The 19,126-nt window shown below is 53.5% G+C and overlaps 4 protein-coding genes across 7 annotated transcripts in view; 3 read left to right on the top strand and 1 right to left on the bottom strand.

Moving 5' to 3' along the window:
* The window catches only part of XPO5 (exportin 5), a 41,590-nt gene extending 40,907 nt beyond the window's left edge, over positions 1-683 (top strand). For both annotated transcript variants that reach the window (XM_088831036.1, XM_055406930.2), the window contains one exon: positions 101-683. In XM_088831036.1, coding sequence (XP_088687162.1) covers positions 101-235 — 135 coding nt within the window. In that variant the 3' untranslated portion in view covers positions 236-683. The remainder of the gene's footprint in view (positions 1-100) is intronic.
* A 1,829-nt stretch (positions 684-2,512) lies between these two features.
* POLR1C (RNA polymerase I and III subunit C) lies at positions 2,513-9,457 on the bottom strand. Of its 2 annotated transcripts, XM_055406936.2 has the most exons (9): positions 9,254-9,457; positions 9,063-9,134; positions 4,259-4,366; positions 3,954-4,086; positions 3,547-3,666; positions 3,301-3,453; positions 2,998-3,147; positions 2,765-2,881; positions 2,513-2,651 (listed from the first exon to the last, which is right to left on the bottom strand). In XM_055406936.2, exons 1-9 carry the CDS (start codon positions 9,320-9,322, stop codon positions 2,533-2,535), a joined length of 1,041 nt encoding a protein of 346 aa, XP_055262911.1. In that variant the 5' UTR covers positions 9,323-9,457; the 3' UTR covers positions 2,513-2,532. The 2 variants fall into 2 exon arrangements, with proteins under 2 accessions (XP_055262911.1, XP_055262912.1); XM_055406937.2 differs by lacking the exon at positions 4,259-4,366.
* A 29-nt stretch (positions 9,458-9,486) lies between these two features.
* On the top strand, positions 9,487-13,803 carry YIPF3 (Yip1 domain family member 3). The gene is made up of 9 exons (XM_055406935.2): positions 9,487-9,711; positions 10,324-10,521; positions 10,709-10,815; positions 12,082-12,127; positions 12,268-12,360; positions 12,518-12,649; positions 12,836-12,949; positions 13,116-13,239; positions 13,338-13,803. Exons 1-9 carry the CDS (start codon positions 9,631-9,633, stop codon positions 13,484-13,486), a joined length of 1,044 nt encoding a protein of 347 aa, XP_055262910.1. The 5' UTR covers positions 9,487-9,630; the 3' UTR covers positions 13,487-13,803.
* Positions 13,804-15,433: 1,630 nt separating this feature from the next.
* On the top strand, positions 15,434-19,126 carry LRRC73 (leucine rich repeat containing 73). Of its 2 annotated transcripts, XM_055406099.2 has the most exons (6): positions 15,434-16,268; positions 16,865-17,025; positions 17,376-17,498; positions 17,885-17,985; positions 18,133-18,355; positions 18,485-19,126. In XM_055406099.2, the coding sequence occupies exons 1-6, from the start codon at positions 15,997-15,999 to the stop codon at positions 18,553-18,555; spliced, it is 951 nt and encodes a 316-aa protein (XP_055262074.2). In that variant the 5' UTR covers positions 15,434-15,996; the 3' UTR covers positions 18,556-19,126. The 2 variants fall into 2 exon arrangements, with proteins under 2 accessions (XP_055262074.2, XP_055262075.2); XM_055406100.2 differs by lacking the exon at positions 17,376-17,498.

Here is a 19,126-nt window from a genome sequence, read left to right as displayed (position 1 = left end):
CAGAAACCAGCTGTGGTCATGCCCATTATGGTAAGATAATCCTTAAAATAACCCACTACTCAAGCCCCAGCATTAGTTCTTTCTCTTTTGTCTTCCACAGAAACCCCTGGGCGAGCAATTCCGGAAAGAAGTTCACATTAAGAATCTTCCCTCACTTTTCAAAAAACCAAAGCCAATGCCGGAGACAGATGCGCTGGACGAGGAAGGCGGCCTGGCCACCATCTTTGAACCCTAAATCAAGCTGTTGCGCATCCTTCCTCGACCTTTATTGTCATCTCTCCTTCCCCCGTGTAGCTGATCTCTAGGCCCCTCTCCACTGCCACTTCACTTTCCACCGTCGTCAGCCTGGAGAGAGATCCAGGGCTGGAGCTGGAGAGAGTGGGCCCTGTTTAGGGCCAGAAGTCATTGTGCTCAAGTATCAAAGAGAGGGAGTCAGGGCTCACACCATTCTGTCTAGATTTCCCAGGTATCTCCCATCCTCGTTGGAGTTTTGCCTTTTCCCAGAGAGAAAAGCTAGAGCAGAGCAGCCCTTCTCCCCAAGCCCTCCCGTGCCCAGGCAGCCATACACCTGTGCAGAGTGGCAACTAGGGGCACTGCACCCAGTGCTGCGGCCAGCCAGGCTTGCAGTGCAGGCTCAGCCCTGAACTCCTTGTGCCAGAGTTTCTCCTGGCTTGTTGCGAGTTCCACTGAGCCCCCTTGCTGCTGGGCTGACAAGAACCTTCCCCATTCTCCAGGGGCATATCTGGGTCAGTCAGGTGCTGAACTGAATTTGGCCAGTTCCCACTTTGTTTTGAGCAAGAATCTGGTCACCTGAGGGGATCTGTGGTATTAGCCACTGCTGAGCTCTGGGTACAGTATCAAACACTAGTACCTTCAGGGAGCAGGGCTGGGCCAGGGTCTATAGTGCTCTCTAACATCCCTTAGAGCTCACACATTTTGTCCCACCATGAACTCCTCAGTGTTGTTTCCTCAGCCCCCGGGGTCCACTCAGACACAAGAGCCACAGTACCCTATCTAGTGTCATGTGACATCACTGGCATTTAAGGATAAATCCAGACCAACTAGGCTATATCTGTGACAAGCAGCTAGCCACTGGTCTCCTCTCCTAGGACTAGCTGAGTCCAGGTGCCTTCAAAAATCTCATGGTCTTTCAGGTCCTGGTCACTTCCCTCATGGGCCATTTCCAGAAGAAAAAAACAAACATGCCTTCCCATCAGAGCCTATATTGTGAGTCTCCAGTCTGTTCTAGACATCACTGGATGGCCCTGTAAGCAGAGGGCACATGGGTGTGGGAATCAAGTTAATCTACACAGTGTTCACGTGCTCCCCACGGAGGCCTGGCATCAGTCCAATCCACTGACCAGGCTTTTCAGTGAGAGAGCATGGACTGAAGCTGCAGCTCTTAGCTGGTGTGGCTCCAGGTCAGGCGGGGGCAGGAAGAGGTGAAGCTGGAAAAGACTGGAGTCCACGTGGCACCCTCTGTGGCACAGGCTGGGTCCGTCCCCTTTCTGGGTGGTGCTTTGGGCTTCCTGTCCACTGTGAAGGCCATCTCCGCATGTTTCCCTCCAGGTTTATCAGCTGCCTACTCTTCTCTGTGGTGGGGCTATGGAGGGTATAGTTGTATTTATTGTGTTGTAATATTTTTAACATCCGGTGACTTCATGCTAGGAGTTTTCTATTGTTTATATAACCTTTTTGTAGAAACATTTAACTGAAGCACATCTGCATGTCAGTAAAAATCTGTTTCATACAGAAAGGGCCCTTCTGCCTTTTTCAAACCAGTGACACACTCCAGGGTCTCTGTTCCTCACGAGCATCTTGCCAAGGGGGCTGGACAGGAGGAACTGACTGGTAGACCTGCTCCATCAGGCCCTCTGAACTGAGAATAGCATGCCAGCCAGAGCATTTCTCTCCGTGACATGTAGACCAGGTAGTCCTTGCATCCTCTCAAGTGCTGTCACTGGCGGTTGCTGGACCTAACCCAGAGGCGCTGTCCAGAGAGCTGCTGTTCTTCCTGCCTGTGTCTTGACAGCACTGTGACTTGACTGCCGTGGAACACCCTCTTTTCTCAGGAACGGCCTCATATCCAGGAAATAGGTGAGCGGCACATAGTGTTTTTCTGTGGTCTGCTTGTGCCACCATTTGGCATTCTCGTGGCTGCAGAGGTACTTGGCCCTGACCTGCAGTCATGTCTGAGCCCAAAATTCCTTACTGCTAAATAATGCCAAATCTCTTCTGAGGTGGGGCCCCATGTTTCTGGATGGAACCTGAAGAGATGGTCTCCAAGAAAAGGACTTTTGTCTGGATGTGAATTTATTTACACCGAGGCCTTACAAAGGCATAAAAGTCACATTTTGTGGCACATTTAACAAAATGTATTGACTGAAAATAAAGCTGGAATTGTCCCCAGAAAACCCAGGCCCCCTAGTCTCTCTGGGTTCTCTGTAGCAGTCCTGTCGGGGCAGGGCGGAACCTGAAGTCTCCAGCTTGCCTCAGGAATATCCGATTCCAGCCATACCATCCAGCGCGGTCTTAGTCCATCTGAACCGCATCCAGTTCGTCCAGGAACCGCCGACACTTCCCCATCAGCACCTTGATGGCTTCGCTCACCAGCACGTCTGGTGGCAACACCCCTGTGGACTCAACAGAAACTGGGGACCAGAGAGAAATGCGCCTTACACATACTGCTAGATTCCACATCTGACCTCCAGGAAACTGCGGCACCAAAGAACCACCGCCACCCCACCCTCAACTTGAAACTCACAAATATAATGGTCTCGAACACGTGCAAGCTGTACAACCTTCTTCAGCTTCTCATTCCGGAAGACTTCCCTGCTAAAGGTATCTAGCCGGGGATTGGCAACTCTGGCCACCTTTTTACCTAATGAAAACCAACCATATTATAAATACATGAGCCCACAGCTTCAATTTCTCTCTGCTACCTTCAAAGGAAATATGCTTTAGGGCCGGGCTTACACAGCATCCCAAATCCCATACCTTGGATTTCCTGCACCTCAATAACACCAGGTGAGAAGCAGCGGCTCAACTCTTCTGCCGCCTCCCCTTCCACAGGCTCCAACAGGGTGATGTCCGGCAGAAGCCTGTAACTGGCTGTTGCCACAGGTGAAAACTTGGCATGATCTTTGCCTGGTGGAAAGAGGACACTCAGAGCCTGGGAGGAGACCCTTCTTCACATTCCCTAAGCTACTAAGTGAGGTCCAGTGGCTTTCTGCCTGTTGGGAACATCTCAGCCGAGTTCCTTAGTCATATCTCACTGACAGTGTAATCAAAAGGTCTCACCAATGCCCTTGACACAGTGCATGAGCAGGTCAATCTCCTGGCCAGGCCGCAGCTGAGCAATGAGGATGTCGTCATGTACCGGGCGGACGGTGCCCTCCGGGAAGAGGTCAGCCTGGTTCCCCAGAGGCACCCATGTCATGTGCCTGGTGTACACTGCAGGAGGAAGCACATCACACCCGATTCCCTAAAACTAGCGCCCACCAAGAAGCAAGCACTCTTCCTCCCCCTGCAGCCCCCGGTACTCACCTTTGTGGTTGACATAGAGCTCATTGGGGTCAGAGGAGTCTTTAGCAGCGTGGGGGTTCCGAGTGCACCTGACCTGCAGCCGAAACTGCAGGGTATCTATCTCTGTGCCTTCTTCATCTCCTGCGCAAAGGGAGAAGGTGGGGGCTCTTACAGAGCTAATGGAGACCAGCAACGGGCACTATGCCGACTGTCTGACATACATTTCTCTCATTCTCTTGGCAAACACAGGAAGGGCAAGGGTAAGTGTTCTCACAGAGACGAGCACGGACGCACCCCAAGACTAGTAATGGGCCCAGGGTCCCAAGGTAGATAATAGAGGATTCGAACACAGGCAGTCTGATTCCAGAATCCCTTTCAGAGGAGCACGGCCTCTCTTTTCCCCAGATTTCATTTTCTCAAACCCTCACCTTGGTTCCGATATTCAAACAGACGGGGGTCGGCATGAATGGGGATGAGGCCCAGGCGGTGGGCAAGGATCTCATCCTGGACGATGGATGTGTTGTTGTACACCAGGACCTTCTCCACAGCCATGGTCGGCACCTGCCCAAGGAGAGAGACCCTGCAGTCCCCCCATCAACTATCGTCTCTGGATACAGGGAGACAGAGAATGAGCAGGAGTGCTCAGTAACACTGCAGGAACACCGCTTGAGACAATTCTCCAAGTGAGGACCCCCCATAACCCCACCTTTGCCACCGTGCCCACCAATAATACCTCAGCTAACAGAATGCGCCGAAACGCATTGGCAATGGCTGCGTCGATTCCCACCATGTCAAACTCCAATGAGTTTTCATCCATGTGTACCACATCCACACGGAAATTCTACAGAGACAGGAGAAACACTAAATGAAGCCTGTTCTCTGTATACGCAATACCTCCCCCCACCTGACATTCCCCTCAAAAACCTCCCTTCGCCCAGATGTACCTCATTAGACCTTTCTTTCTCCCCCAATCAGATTTTGGAAAAACCTTCATTTTTATCTTCCATTCATTTAAAACCCTCTGTAGGGACGTCCCTGGTGGTCCAGTGGTTAATGCAGGGGGGACACGGGTTCGATCCCTGGTCCAGGAAGATCCCACGCACCATGGAGCAACTAAGCCCATGAACCACAACTACTGAGCCAGCACTCTAGAGCCCATGCTCCACAGGAAGAGAAGCCCCTGCAATAAGAAGCCCTCCCACTGCAGCTAGAGAGCAGCCCCCGCTCGCTGCAACTAGAGAAAGCCCAGGCACATTAATCAAAGACCAAGCACAACCAGAAATAAAATTTTCTTACAAATTCCTTAAAAAGTAAAAAAATAAATAAAACCCTCTGCAATATGGCTTCCAAGCCACATTCACAGAGGCTATGTTACTAAGAACAGGCTCACATACTGCTCACCCAGTTGATACTACTCAACTTTTATCTTACTATACACTTCTGCTACACCTGGCACTGTTGAAAGAAGCCTGTTTCCAAACTCGGCTGCCTTGATTTCAAAGTGTCAATCATCTCCTCATCTGATCAATCCTAAATTCACAGTCTTCTACCTACTATATAAATGTTACTGTTTCCCAAGTTTTTGTCTCTCTCCAGGGTGACCTCACAGAGAAGGCGATGGCAAGCCACTCCAGTACTCTTGCCTAGAAAATCACATGGACGGAGGAGCCTGGTGGGCTGCAGTCCATGGGGTCGCTACGAGTCAGACACGACTGAGCGACTTCACTTTCACTTTTCACTTCCACACACTGGAGAAGGAAATGGCAACCCACTCCAGTGTTCTTGCCTGGAGAATCCCAGGGATGGGGGAGCCTGGTGGGCTGCCATCAGCTGGGTCACAGAGTCGGACACGACTGAAGTGACTTAGCAGCAGCAGCAGGGTGACCTCAACCCTGCTCATGGTTTCAGCAATTATCTGTATGAACAACTCTTTTATATATATAAAATCAGTTTGCTGGACTTCACTCACAGGAAACTGAATGCCTCAACATTCCCCTTCCCTAGACTGATTTCTCATCACTAAATGACCACCACCCATCAGAGCAGTAACTTTACACTGCCCCCTAACAGCCCAGATCCAAGTAACCACCAAATTTGCCTTTGGTCTCCCCTGGGCTCTACTTCCATCATCACAACCTTCATTTCTGCCTTCAGCCTCAACTTCCCTGTGCAACTGTCACAAACTGTGCACCCCACAGGACAAGCCTCAACCCCCTCCCTACCTCTGGGCTTGCAGACAGGATCATACTTCTTGAAGAACTCTGCCAGAGCTCCCTATCGCCTCTGGTGCCTGAATTGCACTTCAATCTTGCCCACCACTGAACTGCTTGGACACTCCTCAGCCTCTGCTCTTTGTTCAAGGCTAAATTTAGATGTCATCTCCTTCAGGAAATCTTCCATACCTCTGCTCCCCAATCCCATTCTGGATTAAGTGTCTGTGTGGGATACCCCACCCCCAAAAAAATCCCGACCCCCACCCCACCCCCATCATCCTTTTTTGCTTTCAGCTGCCTTTGCCGTATCACACTGGAATCATTGGTTTATGCCGGCCTTATCATACACAGACATTAGGCAAAAGGCAAAGCCACCTCTCATTGTTCTGCACTGAATGAGATGAAGCATGGTGGAATGGCATCAGGAATAGGAATTAAACCTTGATTAAACTCCGTGACACCTGTATAGGAAACCCTGACTAGAAACCCAACGGAGCTTGGCCAAGCATGCGCAATAAAGAGGCACAGGCTTCTATACAACCTTCCACACCTGGTGCTTCACTCTAAGGGAAAATTAAGGGGAGAAAAGGCTCTTAGTGTGGCAGCTCTAGGAGACAGACGCACAAGAGAAGCTGTTATAACCAAGTGCAATCAAGATCCCACCCATCCTCCCAAAAATAAATAGACCATCCCTAATCAAAGAAGTCAAGTGGGCCTTAGGAAGCATTACTATGAACAAAGCTAGTGGAGGTGATGGAATTCCAGTTGAACTATTTAAAATCCTAAAAGATGATGCTGTTAAAGTGCAGCACTCAATATGCCAGCAAATTTGGAAAACTAAGCAGTGACCACAAGACTGGAAAAGGTCAGTTTTCATTCCAATCCCAAACAAGAGCAATGCCAAAGAATGTCCAAACTACTGCACAACTGTGCTCATTTCACACGCTAGCAAGATCATGCTCAAAATTCCCCAAGCTAGGCTTCAACAGTATGTGAACCAAGAACTTCCAGATGTTCAATCTGGATTTAGAAAAGGCAGAGGAACGAGAGATCAAATTGCCAACATCCTCTGGATCACAGAAAAAGCAAGAGAAGTCCATAAAAACATTTACTTCTGCTTCACTGACTAAGTTAAAGCCTTTGACTGTGTGGATCACAACTGTGGAAAATTAAAGAGATGAGAATACCAGACCACATTACCTGCCTCCTGAAAAACCTGTACTCAGATCAAGAAGCAACAATTAGAACTGGAGATGGAACAATGGACTGGTTCAAAACTGGGGAAGGAGTACATCAAGGCTGTGTATTGTCACCCTGCTTAACTTATATGCAGAGTACTGCATGAAGCACAAGCTGCAGTCAAGATTGCCGGGAGAAATATCAATAACCTCAGATATGTAGGTGACACCATCCTAACGGTAGAAACTGAAGAGGAACTAAAGAGCCTCTTGATGAAGGTGAAAGAGGAGAGTGAAAAAGCTGGCTTAAAACTCAACATTCAAAGAACTAAGATCATGGCATCTGATCCCATCATTTCATAATAAACAAATGGGGAAAAAATGGAAACAGTGACAGACTTCATTTTCTTGGGTGCCAAAGTCACTGTGGATGGTGACTGCAGCCTTGAAAGACACTTGCTCCTTGGACAAAAAGCTATGACAAAGCTAGACAGCTCATTAAAAAGCAGAGACATCACTTTGCTGACAAAAGTCCATATAGTCACAGCTATGGTTTTTCCAGCAGTCGTACACGGATGTCAAAGAATTGATGCCTTCGAATTGTAGTGCTGGAGAAGACTCTTGAGAATCCCTCAGACAAGAAGGAGATCAAACGATCAAACCAGTCAATCCTAAAATAAATCAACCCTGAACATTCATTGAAGGATTGAGGCTGAAGCTCCAATACTTTGGCCACGTAATGCCAAGAACTGACTCACTGCAAACAAGTGATGCTGGGAAAGATTGAGGGCAAGAGGAGAAGGGGGCGACAGAGGATGAGATGGTTGGATGGTATCACTGACTCAATGGACATGAGTTTGAGCAAACTCCAGGAGACAGGACAGGGAAGCTTGGCGGGCTGCAGTCCCTGGGGTCACAAAGAGTCAAACACGACTGAGCAACTGAACAACAACAAAGAAATCTGCACCCATTCAAGGAATTAAAATAAAATAGAGGAGGGGGGCTCCTCACTCGTGTGGACACCCGCATTCTTCTTGGAATGCCTACTTTCCCTTCTCCTTAATAAACTGCTTCTTTGTTCTCTCTACACCCCAGTTTCTGTGTGTGACTTTTTTTTGCACTCCCTGTCCGAATTCTTTTGGACAGGTAGAATAAGAACCTGAACCTTTAATTTAGCCTGTCCCACATCACAAGTATGGTAGGAGACAGACGGGCTCCAGTTGAGGAATTTACTATCACTCCTGTTTGCCCTCCAAAAATGGAAGAAACAACAGAAACAGAGTAAACAGTCTTTGTCTCTTGTAAACATCTTGAAGAAATAATTATAGCAAGGACAAAGCAAGGCAAAACCCCTCGTCTGAGTAAGGATTCAGGGATCTCCGCTTCCCCCTTTTTAGGATATGGAAGATAACACCACAAGTACAGAAAGGATGCTGCTGCTAAGTCGCTTCAGTCGTGTCCGACTCTGTGCGACCCCATAGAGGGCAGCCGACCAGGCTCCGCCGTCCCTGGGATTCTCCAGGCAAGAACACTGGAGTGGCTTGCCATTGCCTTCTCCAATGTGTGAAAGTGAAAAGTGAAAGTGAAGTCGCTCAGTCGTGTCCGACTAGTAGCGACCCCATGGACTGCAGCCCACCAGGCTCCTCCGTCCATGCGATTTTCTAGGCAACAGTACTGGAGTGGCTTGCCATTGCCTTCTCCGACAGAAAGGCTACTTGGGGTCAAAAGTCAGAGGATAATTTCAGGCCATAATGAGTCTTGCTCTTTCCAGAAGGCTTCCCTTCCAGATCCATCTTGGCTAAGAGGTGAGTGTGACCCCATGGGAGGATCCTGCCCGTGTGCCTTTCTACATGTACTTTTCTTTTCAATAAACTTCATACTTTACTCTGTACCTTCCGCCTCCTCGCCTGAATTCGTTCTTGACTAGGCAGACAAGGACCAGGGACTCTAGCCCTAACTGCTGGCTCCTGTGGTCGTGGTTAGGACTACCGGTGGGGGAAGCTGAGACCCTGCTTCCAGCTACCGCCCTCTGCTGCTTGCTGCAAGCTGCCCTTTTCTGCTGAGCCTTGGAAATGACAAGGACAGCTTCTAAGGCACAGGTTGCTCATATCACAAAGTCCGATCCCACAGTTCCAGCTCCACCTACTTTCTCAAAGCGGTCCTGGTCCCAGGCATCATCGTAGCCGGAATAGTTCCCGGGAAAGTCAGTGGTATGAACCTAGACCAAAGAGAGACAAGAATGTCCGCGAATGGGCAGCGAGGCCAAGCCCGTCCCCACTCTGACCCCAACTCATCCCTGATTCACTCTGCTCCCTAGCTGAAGGCCACAAGACTTACATTGCGAACCCCGAACTCCCCTAGAACCACGCGGGTCCTCATTTCCTCCACAGCCTGGGCCGCCGCCATCTTCAACTCCTCCACGTGACCAGGGTACCTGAGACGTGCGCACTAGTCGTCCGCCTCCGTTTCTGTAGCAACGCACTACCTCCCAGAATCTTAAATATCGCGAGACTGTGCCTTGCCTCCGTCCACGTCCCCAGCTACCGGAAGTCAGTTTGAGCCAAACATCCGGGTTTCTCTGTTTTTGCGTTCCGGCCCATCGTACCTTTCTTTCTCGTCCCTAGACCTGTCCCTCTCTCAGGCCCACGTCTCTCCCACTCCTCCTCTGCGCGCGGGACAAGCGCGGGCTTCAGCGACGGGAGCCCTCGAGGGACATGGCAACTCCGGTGGCGCCGGCTGGCGGCGCCCGAAACGGGGCCGGCCCGGAATGGGGAGGGTTCGAAGAAAACATCCAGGTAATGGCCCCACGGCGCCGGCTGCCCCCAGCCCCAGGGCCGGCAGCCGTCCTGAAGTGTCGTGGGGACTCTCCCTCAGAGCCTGGAAGTCTGGTCCATTTGCACCACTTTTTCTCTTCTTTGAGTCTTCGTGCACAAGAAAGGCAGTGGGACTAGTACTGATCTTAAAGGTCCAGACTGGTACTCCAGCCAGGGGCCTTGGGTATCTGGGCCCAGTTGCTCTTGCTTTCCACAAGTTAAAGAAAGTCAGTCGGAATCAGTCATGGCGGGAGTGGGCTTAGGGGTGGATGGGATTCACTAGCCAAAACCACTCTTTGTGCGCATAGCCTTGTTTTGGGGTTGGGAGTGATGAAGGAAATGGGCACTTTGCAGCCCTTTGGGGCCTTCGTAGGGAAGGTGGGAAAAAGGCGTGTATGGAAGACGGACTAGGTTCCCTAGACTAGAACAGAGAACCAAACAAGCAGGGGTTCTGAGACCAAATGAGGGGAAGAGAGTGGCATCATCTGTGGTGATTTCAAGTCCTATCCCCTATCCCCAAATCTTGTGGTGAACAGAGGACTTAACTGGATGAAGCAGAAAGGTCCTGCACTCTAGGATCTGTTGTCTTCACAGGGTGGGGGCTCAGCAGTGATTGACATGGAGAACATGGATGATACCTCAGGCTCCAGCTTCGAGGATATGGGTGAGCTGCATCAGCGCCTGCGTGAGGAAGAAGTGGATGCTGATGCAGCTGCTGCTGAAGAAGAGGATGGGGAGTTCCTGGGGATGAAGGGCTTTAAGGGACAGCTGAGCCGGCAGGTGGCTGATCAGGTAAGCAAAATTGGCTCCCTGACAGGTGGAAAAGTATACCCAGGAGACCTCTGGTTCTGGAGTTGGTGAAGTTCACCCCAGGTTGTCCAGTTCAAACCATGCTGAAATCAGATAAAAAATAAGTAACAGAGCATAGAGGCAAGAGTTTGACAGTATCCTTTCACCCCACCCATCTTCCTTGCTATAGATGTGGCAGGCAGGGAAGAGACAAGCCTCCAGAGCTTTCAGCTTGTATGCCAACATCGACATCCTGAGACCCTACTTTGATGTGGAGCCGGCCCAGGTGCGAAGCAGGTGAGGATCCTCCTCCTGACAGAAACTGACCTCCTAACACCTAGTCCTTCATCCAAACTACAACCAGACATCAAATACTTAGACTCCCCTCGTCATGACCCAGCCACATCATACCTCTTGTCATGGAACAGGGCATGGTGATAACACACTGCCTTCTTCCTCTTCTTCATCTAATAAACTACTCATCTTCCCACAAAGCTTGGCTCAAATGTCAATTTCTTTGCTCCCCGTCCCCAGTTTGTCCTTTCCTGGTGCTCCAGTAGGGCTCTGCACTTCTAACAGGTAACATTTCAGCAGTGCTGTACTTCCTTATTCCTGGGTCTCCTTTTTCAAAGACTTCCTCAGAAGCAGGCTCGGTTTTGTTTACTTTTTAATTCTCAGGACCAGAACAGTCTCTGAATCTGAGTATCAGTACATAGTTGTTGAATGACTTCAAGAACTGGATTTAATCCTGGCTTGGTTCTTTGTTCATTTGTTAATTCAACTAGTGCTTATCAAATACCCACTACCACTTAGCATGTATTTACTAAGCTTTGGCTGTGCATCAGGTACTGTAGTAGTTGTGTCTGGGAGCCTTAGACACAAGATGGGATGCCTTACCCTCAAGGGCAGCCCTCAAGCACTCATTTGCCATGAAGGGACACACCCAAGAGGGACCCCTGACCCAGGGTTGGCTGAAGGGTTGGACAAGGCAGCTTTCTCAGAAGTAAAATCCAGTTAAAATCTAAGGTACTATTAAGAGCTACTCACTTAAAAAGTGGGGAAGTTTTCGGTACTTCTGTTTGTCTTGCCTGGAATTTTAATAGCACTTCAAATATATTTCTCAAGAAAATGCTCAGTGGTATCTGGAGGGATGATAAGTAGGAAGAGGCAAGGGGCACCCTGGTTCTCTCAAGTGACAACCTTCCTTCTAAACATTTCCGAGGGGTTTATCTTTACATCTCTGGTGAGGTTTGCATGTCTTTTAAAGGGGAACAGGTCACATAGATAAATGGCCAAGCCCTCCCAAAGATCCCAGGGGCTCTCTGGATTCTCCGTGTCGCTGCTGCATCAGTCCGCACAGCGCCAGGGCTGTTCTTCCTGGAAGCATTTTCAGGGGCAGGGTAGTGACTTCCTCGTTCATCTGTCTTTACTACCCTTTTCTTCCTTACCGTCCAGCGTGTTCTCTTCAGTTCGCGAGATGAGTAAGATTCAGGCTTTCCACAACCTCATAGCCTAGTGCTGCCTCTGTGCTCATCTGCTCTCCTCTCTCCTCTCCCCGCCCAGGCTTCTGGAATCCATGATCCCTATCAAGATGGTCAACTTCCCCCAGGTGAGTTGGGGGGCGTAGCATGTCTGTAAGAGCCAGGGGAGGAACTGGGGCAGAGGGTGGGGCCACCAGGCAAAGCCCGGGAAGACATCAACAGAAGAGCCATTGTACCCCCCAGCCTGAATGAGTTGGTATATTGACAGAAAATTGCAGGTGAGCTCTACGGACCTCTCATGCTTGTCTTCACGCTGGTGGCCATCCTCCTCCATGGGATGAAGACATCTGACACCATTATCGTAAGCAGGACAGAGGACTTTGCGGGGGGGGGTGACTGAAATGAGTTGAAAGCTGCCCACAGAGACATGGTGGATAGAAGCAGGCCCTGAGGGAGGAGGCCCTGGGCGAGACTGAACCAGAGGCCTCACAGAACTAATTAGAGCCTTCACCCCACAGCGGGAGGGCACCCTGATGGGCACAGCGATTGGCACCTGCTTCGGCTACTGGCTAGGCGTCTCGTCCTTCATTTACTTCCTCGCCTACTTGTGCAACGCACAGATCACCATGCTCCAGATGCTGGCACTGCTGGTAAGGAGTCCAGCACAGTGGTGGGCAGGTGTGATCTAAAAGAGTAACCAGGCTCTGGTCTGCACCTGTCCTAGGGCCCCAGGGTCTGGAATGGGGTGAGTTGGCCAGTGGACCATTTATTTTTCAAGGTCCCCGTGAGGCCAGCTCAATCTGAGCGACTTTCCTCTCCACTATCCTCCTTCCTAGGGCTACGGCCTCTTCGGACACTGCATTGTCCTGTTCATCACCTATAACATCCACCTCCATGCTCTCTTCTACCTCTTCTGGCTGCTGGTGGGTGGGTTGTCCACCCTGCGCATGGTAAGCTGGGCAGGAGGTTTCTAGGGGTGGGCTGCCCTACCAGGAGTTGGGAAAACAACTCAAAGCTCAAGTCCAATCCCACAAAGGGTTTCTGCTCTGGGTAAGAGTGGCTTCCTCACACCACTCGCTCGGAGCAGGCTTCTGAGCTCTATTCCTGTTGTCCAAGGTGGCAGTGTTGGTGTCACGGACCGTGGGCCCCACACAGCGGCTGCTGCTCTGTGGCACCCTGGCTACCCTGCACATGCTCTTCCTGCTCTATCTGCATTTTGCCTACCACAAGGTGGTAGAGGGTAAGTGACAGGAGGGCCTGGCTGCGGGGAGGGGAAGGACAGCTGCCTAGGGCAGGGCCCTGCCAACCCTCACTCACTTTCCATCCTCCTCCTTTCAGGGATCCTGGACACGCTGGAGGGCCCCAACATCCCGCCCATACAGAGGGTCCCCAGAGACATCCCCGCCGCACTCCCTGCTGCCAGGCTTCCCACCACCGTGCTCAACGCCACAGCCAGGGCTGTCGCCGTGACCCTGCAGTCACACTGACCCCACCTGAAATCCCCGGCCGGCCCCTTTCCCCCAGCGGTGAAGCGGAGGAAGATTAAAGGACAGTACTGATGACATGTGTCTCTTTGATGGGGTCTGCAGCTGCCACAGAGCTGTATCTCCTCAATGCTTGTCGGGCTTCTGGGGCCACAAGGCCAGGAACTCCTGGTCAGGACTGCAAGGCTCTGCAGCCAGTGCAGAAAGTGGGTCAGCTCCTCGGAGGCCCTCTCACCACCTACCCCTTCCTTCCTCTTTATCTCTTACATTGTCTTGCTAAATATAGACTTGGTAATTAAAATACTGACTGAAGTCTGGGACTGCAGCTACCCATTCCATTGGTCCTCCCTGCCATCCTGCTTCCTGTGCACTTCCCTGTTCTGTCAGTGGTGGTCATGTCACATGTCCCTCCCTTAAGTACACCCCTGTGCGGGCAGAATGAAAGTCAGACAGCCCAGGGACTTCCCCTGGCAGACCAGTGGTTAGGACTCTGCACTTCCACTGCAGGGGGCATGGGTTCAGTCCCTGGTCAGGGAACTAAGATCCTACAGGCCACATGGCCTAGCCCAAAATATTAATAATAAAGTGGGACAGTCCAGACTACGTTGAAGACTGCCTGTCCCCGAGGCAGCGGGAATGAGAATCCATGCAGTATCTCGGAGGCCTTAGCTCAAGAACCACGAATCTGATGGAACAGTGCACCCAACTTGACTTGGGGCTCCGTCTCACTCTTGGGATGCCTATGGAGCAGTGACAATTGGACACAACTTTCCAGATGCAACTCCATGTCATAACAAGGTCCTTCGGCACCTGGGTCATTGTGTAAGGATAATCTTCCTGCGGGTGCTCACATCTGAAGTCAAAGTTGGCTTTGCTCTGTTCATACGGGGCCAGAGCAGCAAAGCTTTCTTCAGTTCTCTCAGTCTTTCCTCTTAAAAGCAATAACCACCCCAAGCACAGCACATCCACCCCCACTAGCCCTTTAATCTGTTCACCTAAGGAGTTACTTAGGGTGGTTAATGGAAGGAACAGGATCATTGGCCTCCCTTCACTACTTTGTATGATTCACTTTTTAAAAATTCATTATCCTAATAAATCTGGGTCAGCATTTCTGCGTTCTAATAAGGGAACTAAGAACACATGCCTAGTGTTTGTCCTGTATGACCATATGGGAAGGTCCCTACACTGTCACCAGTGGACCAAGTTGTAAGTGCACTGCCTGTGTTAAGCACTGTGCCCTTACTGAAAGCTCCAGCCAACATCCACGGCTGCAAAACCACTCCAGGAGGCCATCCTGGCACCCCTTTCATTTTGGCCACTCCAGTCTCCACGGGTACCGAGAACGTCAGAGCATCAGGAGGCGCCCTGGTCACCTGGGAAAGGAGCCGCACCAGCACCTTGCACCTCCCTGCGGCTCACCTGCTCCAAGGACCCTTTGAGGGTTCCACAGGGCCTGTCAACTCAGGCCGTCTCGGCCAGGACGGGACCCCGGAGGCCGCAGCTGCGCCGCAGCCATCATGGCAAGGGGCACGCGGCTGGAATCCCCACGCACGCGGCGCCTCTCGTCGCGCGGGCGGAGCGAGGCGCAGATTAAAGGGCCCTAGGGACCTCGAAACTGGATGGCGGAGCCGGTAGGCGGCGGGGAGAGAGGGGTGCCTTGGATCCCAGCGAAGGCACGACGGAAAAATGAGCAAAAGGACCCAGTACACTAATACACGATCTCCACGTGACGTGCCTCTGTTCTCCTCGCCCCATCCCCTGCCCGACCCAGGCTTCCACCCGGCTACCTACTCTCCACCTGTTGTCTGGCCCACACCCAGGGGAAGGGCGTCCCCACCTGAACGCCGGGTGTGCGCAAACCTCTGGGGCCCGTGTGGCCTAGGCCGGGCAGGGGGCGGGGCGAGCGGTGGTGACGCGGCCGTTGCCATGGGAACCCGCCGCCCGCTCCGGCTCAGCAGCTTCAGCCGGAGCTGCAACCGGCCGCCCGCTGCCCGCCGGCCTGCCCGCCTCGGGCTCTCCCTGCGAGGCGGTAGGGGGAGCGGGGCTGGAGGAAGGGAGAGAGCAGATGCGGCCTCCGAGCGGAGACTGGTCCCGCGCGTCCTAAGCTGAGGTCCCTGAGCCGCCGCCACAACCGCGAGGGACGAGGACCAGCGCGGAGCAGTGCCCGCCCACCCGCGGAACGCGCCCCCCGGCCGGTCGCCCAGACACGGACCGCACGGTCCGTCCCAGCTCCAGCGCCGCGCGGTCTCAGCCCGGCCGGCGACCTCGGCGGCTCCGCAATCCCGGCCGGCCCCGGCCCGGGCGCTCTTCGCCGCCGCCGCCGCCACCGCCGCCGCCGCCGCCCCCGCCGCCCCCACCGCTGCCGCCACCTCCGGCGCCTCTGCCGCCCCCGCTACCCCCTCTGCGTCCGCGACCCCAGCCCGGGCCCCGACCCCAGCCCCGACCCCGCCCGCGGCCCCGCCAACCTCGGCCGCGGCCCGGACCCCGGCCCCGGCGGCCCAGCCGTGGGTACGATGCTGCCGAGCTCCATCCAGATTTCCGGGGAGCCGCTGTCAGGCGCCGAGGTGCGGGACATCTGCCGCGGCCTGCGCGACAACGCCGTGCGCCTGCTCTCACTGCGCGGCTGCCGTCTCTGCGACCGCGACTTCGGCCGAATCTGCCGGGCCCTGGCCGGGGCCTCGTCCCTGGCGCAGCTCAACCTTAACCTGGGCGTCGTGTCCAGCCCCAGCCGCATCAAGCAGCTGGCGGAGGCGCTGCGGACCAACCGCTCCATCCAGTCTCTCTTGTGAGTGTGCTCTCTGGAAAGGGGGTCCTGGGCACCACACCCCTTCCTCGCACTCCTCTTGCCACTCCTGTGCCTTCCCACATCTCCTTGTACCTGTCTTTGCACTCGACCTGTTTCTCACCCCCTATTCACGCACCTCTTCTCTCTGACCATACCTCCACCACACCCTCCAAGCTCCTGCTTCATCTCCAGACTCTGAACACCAGTCCCACCCCCTTCCTGGCAGGGTCCGCGTGCCTCCCAACCCGATCACCCCAATGGCTTCTCCAGGGCAGCTGCTCAGTCCCCAAAGACGGAATCCTCCCCTGAGGACCAGATCCCTGCCCATACATTCTGTCCAAAGTACCATCCCCACACGCCCCTTCTCTGTGTTCTGATCTGGAGCCTAGTCCCTGCCCCCGAAAAGAAGCCACATTCCTCTTCTAACTGCATTCTTTCAGAATCTAGAACTTTCTTCCTTCCCAGGGCCTCTCCCATGTGTTGTGACCGAATGTCCTCCTCGCTACTAGGGCTCACCATCAGGGAGGGTGCCCCTTCCCCCTTACAGACAGGGCTGATGATGGCAGTAACCTTTGCTCTCTGCTCTTACCCCCCAGCCTGCATGGGAGCCCTCTGACAGACGCAGGGCTGGCTTTGTTGAATCCAGCCCTGGCCCTCCACCCTGCCCTCGTGGCACTGGACCTGGGGGACTGCATGCTGGGTGATGAAGCCATCAACCTCATCTGTGGCCTCCTCCCGCCTGACGGGGCCAAGTCCGGTGAGCAGGGGCCCTGCTGAGGGCAAGGGCTGATATGGCCTTGATGAAAAGCTAAAAACTAAGTGTGGAGGGGAGGGGGCCTGGCCCAGAGAAGAGGGTTCTGACTGTGGGTGAGAATGTTTTTCAGATCCCCTCAAGGAGGGAGGGTTGGGGCTGAGCAGGAATGGAGACACAGGAATCCAGGTTACAGCAGGCAGGAAGGGCATGGGGCTCTAATGTCCCTGAAGCTCTGTGGAGGGGATGGCATGGCTCTCAGTCACTAGGGACACCCCAAAGATCCCCAGGTGGAGGAGGGATTGGAGAAGGGCCTGACCTTCCCCATCCTGGCTTCTCACTATGACGCTGCCCAGGCTTGAAGGAGCTGACACTGAGCGCTAACCCCGGCATCACCCCTAAGGGCTGGAGCCGCCTCGCCATTGCCGTGGCCCACAGCTCCCAGGTCCGCGTCCTCAATCTGGACTACAACCCCCTGGGTGAGGCTCACAAAAGTCCCTTTTGATTCTCAGCACGCCCCTCACCCCACCTCCAAGAACCTGGGATCATCAGTTGCCATGGTAACCACCACACTGGAGAAGGGAAGGAAAAAGGGGGTTGTGGGTGGAAGTACAGGAGCCACCGGTGTGGAGGACCAGCTGACCAACAGTCAGATTGGAGCATCCATCACCACCCCCGGGGCCTGGCTGGCTTCATCCATTTACTGGCCAGTCACAATGCTCCCCTCCTGACCATCTACCAATTGCCAGCCTTTCCTGGGCTGGGGTGGGATCTCAGGTGTTTAGGGTGATGGGGAGGCTGTAGGGAAGAGTTAGCAGGCCCACAAATAACTGAAGGTGAGTGTGTGTGTGTGCTGTCTCTCCAGGTGACCATGTGGCAGGGATGCTGGCTGTAGCTGTGGCCTCCAGCCGCACCTTAGAGGTCCTAGACTTGGAGGGCACAGGGCTCACCAACCAGTCAGCTCAGGTGAGAAGTCTTCACGTTGGGGGATGGACCAGGGGTTGAGGTTAGCCTCAACATACATCCTGTGGACATACCGAAGGGGTGGCAGCTTGGAGCCTGAGGAGCAGCCTTAACTGCCTTCATCCTTTTCCATATTCTTCCCCACTGCAGACCCTGCTGGACATGGTAGAAAATTACCCTACAGCTCTGCGGAGTCTGGTGTTGGCTGAGAACAGCATTAGCCCGGAGCTCCAGCAGCAGATCTGTGACCTCCTCTCTGAGGGGGAGGAGGAAGAGGAGGTGGCAGGAGGGCCTGGCGACACCCAGGAACGAGAGCGAGCACGGGAGCCTGCTGCCCACCAGAAGGGCAGCAGCTCCTGGACGGGCCCCAGTGGTAAGAGCCCCCAGGGGTTGATCGGAGGCTTGAGACCAGGGAGACGGGGTGTGGGAAACTTAGGCCACTTGTTTGTGGTCCCCAGAGGAGGGACACATGGCGGTCTGAACACCCCTCCGCCCTCCACAGATCCCAGCTCTCAGATGGTGCTAATGACATCAGGACTAGGGGACAGTCTGTTGGCTGAGACTGAGATGTGACTGTCCGTTTCTGCGCATCATTACACTTGTGTCTCCAGCACTTTGCCCCAGATGTCAGGGTCAGACCCTGGGGCTTGGGGATGAGGGGTGGTGCCTGGGGCTCTGGCAGCTCCTGGCAGTGTGGTGGGAGCCTCTGGAGGCCGTGACTCAACGAAATCCTTGGGGGCACTGGAACCAAAGGCAATGCCTCTGGACTTGGCAGCTCTGGCTGTAGCCCGCTGGCTCGGAAGAGATTTTATGAACTCTATAACCTGGTGTGTGGCTCTGGTCACTGGGGGACGGCAGTCGGGGAGGAACTGGAAATGCCTCTAGACATCACTAGGGGGCAGTGCTGCCCTACGGCCCAAGCGCCAGGCAGTCTCCTCTGGCCCCAAATGTCTCAAACAGGTCTGGCTCAGGTTGCTGACTTCTAGGACCTGGGTTTTTGGGGTGACACCTTACACAGGCCCTGTAAGGACCATAAGTGAGGTAAAGCACCCCCAAAACTTGGCTGGACCCTACCCCAAGGAGACTCAAGAGCCCTGCCAAGGTTAATTGAGGGACCCTCTCTCCCCACCTGATGCTCTGTGCC

The sequence above is a fragment of the Moschus berezovskii genome, chromosome 23, assembly GCF_049115385.1.
Source record: "Moschus berezovskii isolate FMDL1 chromosome 23, NW_MosBer_1.0, whole genome shotgun sequence".
Lineage (NCBI taxonomy): Eukaryota > Metazoa > Chordata > Mammalia > Artiodactyla > Moschidae > Moschus > Moschus berezovskii.
The sequence above is the reverse complement of the archived record's forward strand: the minus strand, read 5'-3'. Positions and strand labels throughout refer to the sequence as shown.

What these genes read in the sequence shown, in the direction of transcription:
- POLR1C (XM_055406936.2), bottom strand. Translation starts at nt 9,322, where the DNA reads ATGGCGGCGGCCCAGGCTGTGGAGGAAATGAGGACCCGCGTGGTTCTA. An exon ending in GGGAGTTCGGGGTTCGCAAT is followed by an intron (nt 9,135 to 9,253) that starts GTAAGTCTTGTG and finishes TCTTTGGTCTAG; the next exon opens with GTTCATACCACTGACTTTCC. An exon ending in GGCGCATTCTGTTAGCTGAG is followed by an intron (nt 4,087 to 4,258) that starts GTATTATTGGTG and finishes CTCCTTGGGCAG; the next exon opens with GTGCCGACCATGGCTGTGGA.
- YIPF3 (XM_055406935.2), top strand. Translation starts at nt 9,631, where the DNA reads ATGGCAACTCCGGTGGCGCCGGCTGGCGGCGCCCGAAACGGGGCCGGC. An exon ending in GGTTCGAAGAAAACATCCAG is followed by an intron (nt 9,712 to 10,323) that starts GTAATGGCCCCA and finishes TTGTCTTCACAG; the next exon opens with GGTGGGGGCTCAGCAGTGAT. An exon ending in CTACCACAAGGTGGTAGAGG is followed by an intron (nt 13,240 to 13,337) that starts GTAAGTGACAGG and finishes TCCTCCTTTCAG; the next exon opens with GGATCCTGGACACGCTGGAG.
- LRRC73 (XM_055406099.2), top strand. Translation starts at nt 15,997, where the DNA reads ATGCTGCCGAGCTCCATCCAGATTTCCGGGGAGCCGCTGTCAGGCGCC. An exon ending in TCTGGACTACAACCCCCTGG is followed by an intron (nt 17,499 to 17,884) that starts GTGAGGCTCACA and finishes CTGTCTCTCCAG; the next exon opens with GTGACCATGTGGCAGGGATG. An exon ending in TCACCAACCAGTCAGCTCAG is followed by an intron (nt 17,986 to 18,132) that starts GTGAGAAGTCTT and finishes TCCCCACTGCAG; the next exon opens with ACCCTGCTGGACATGGTAGA.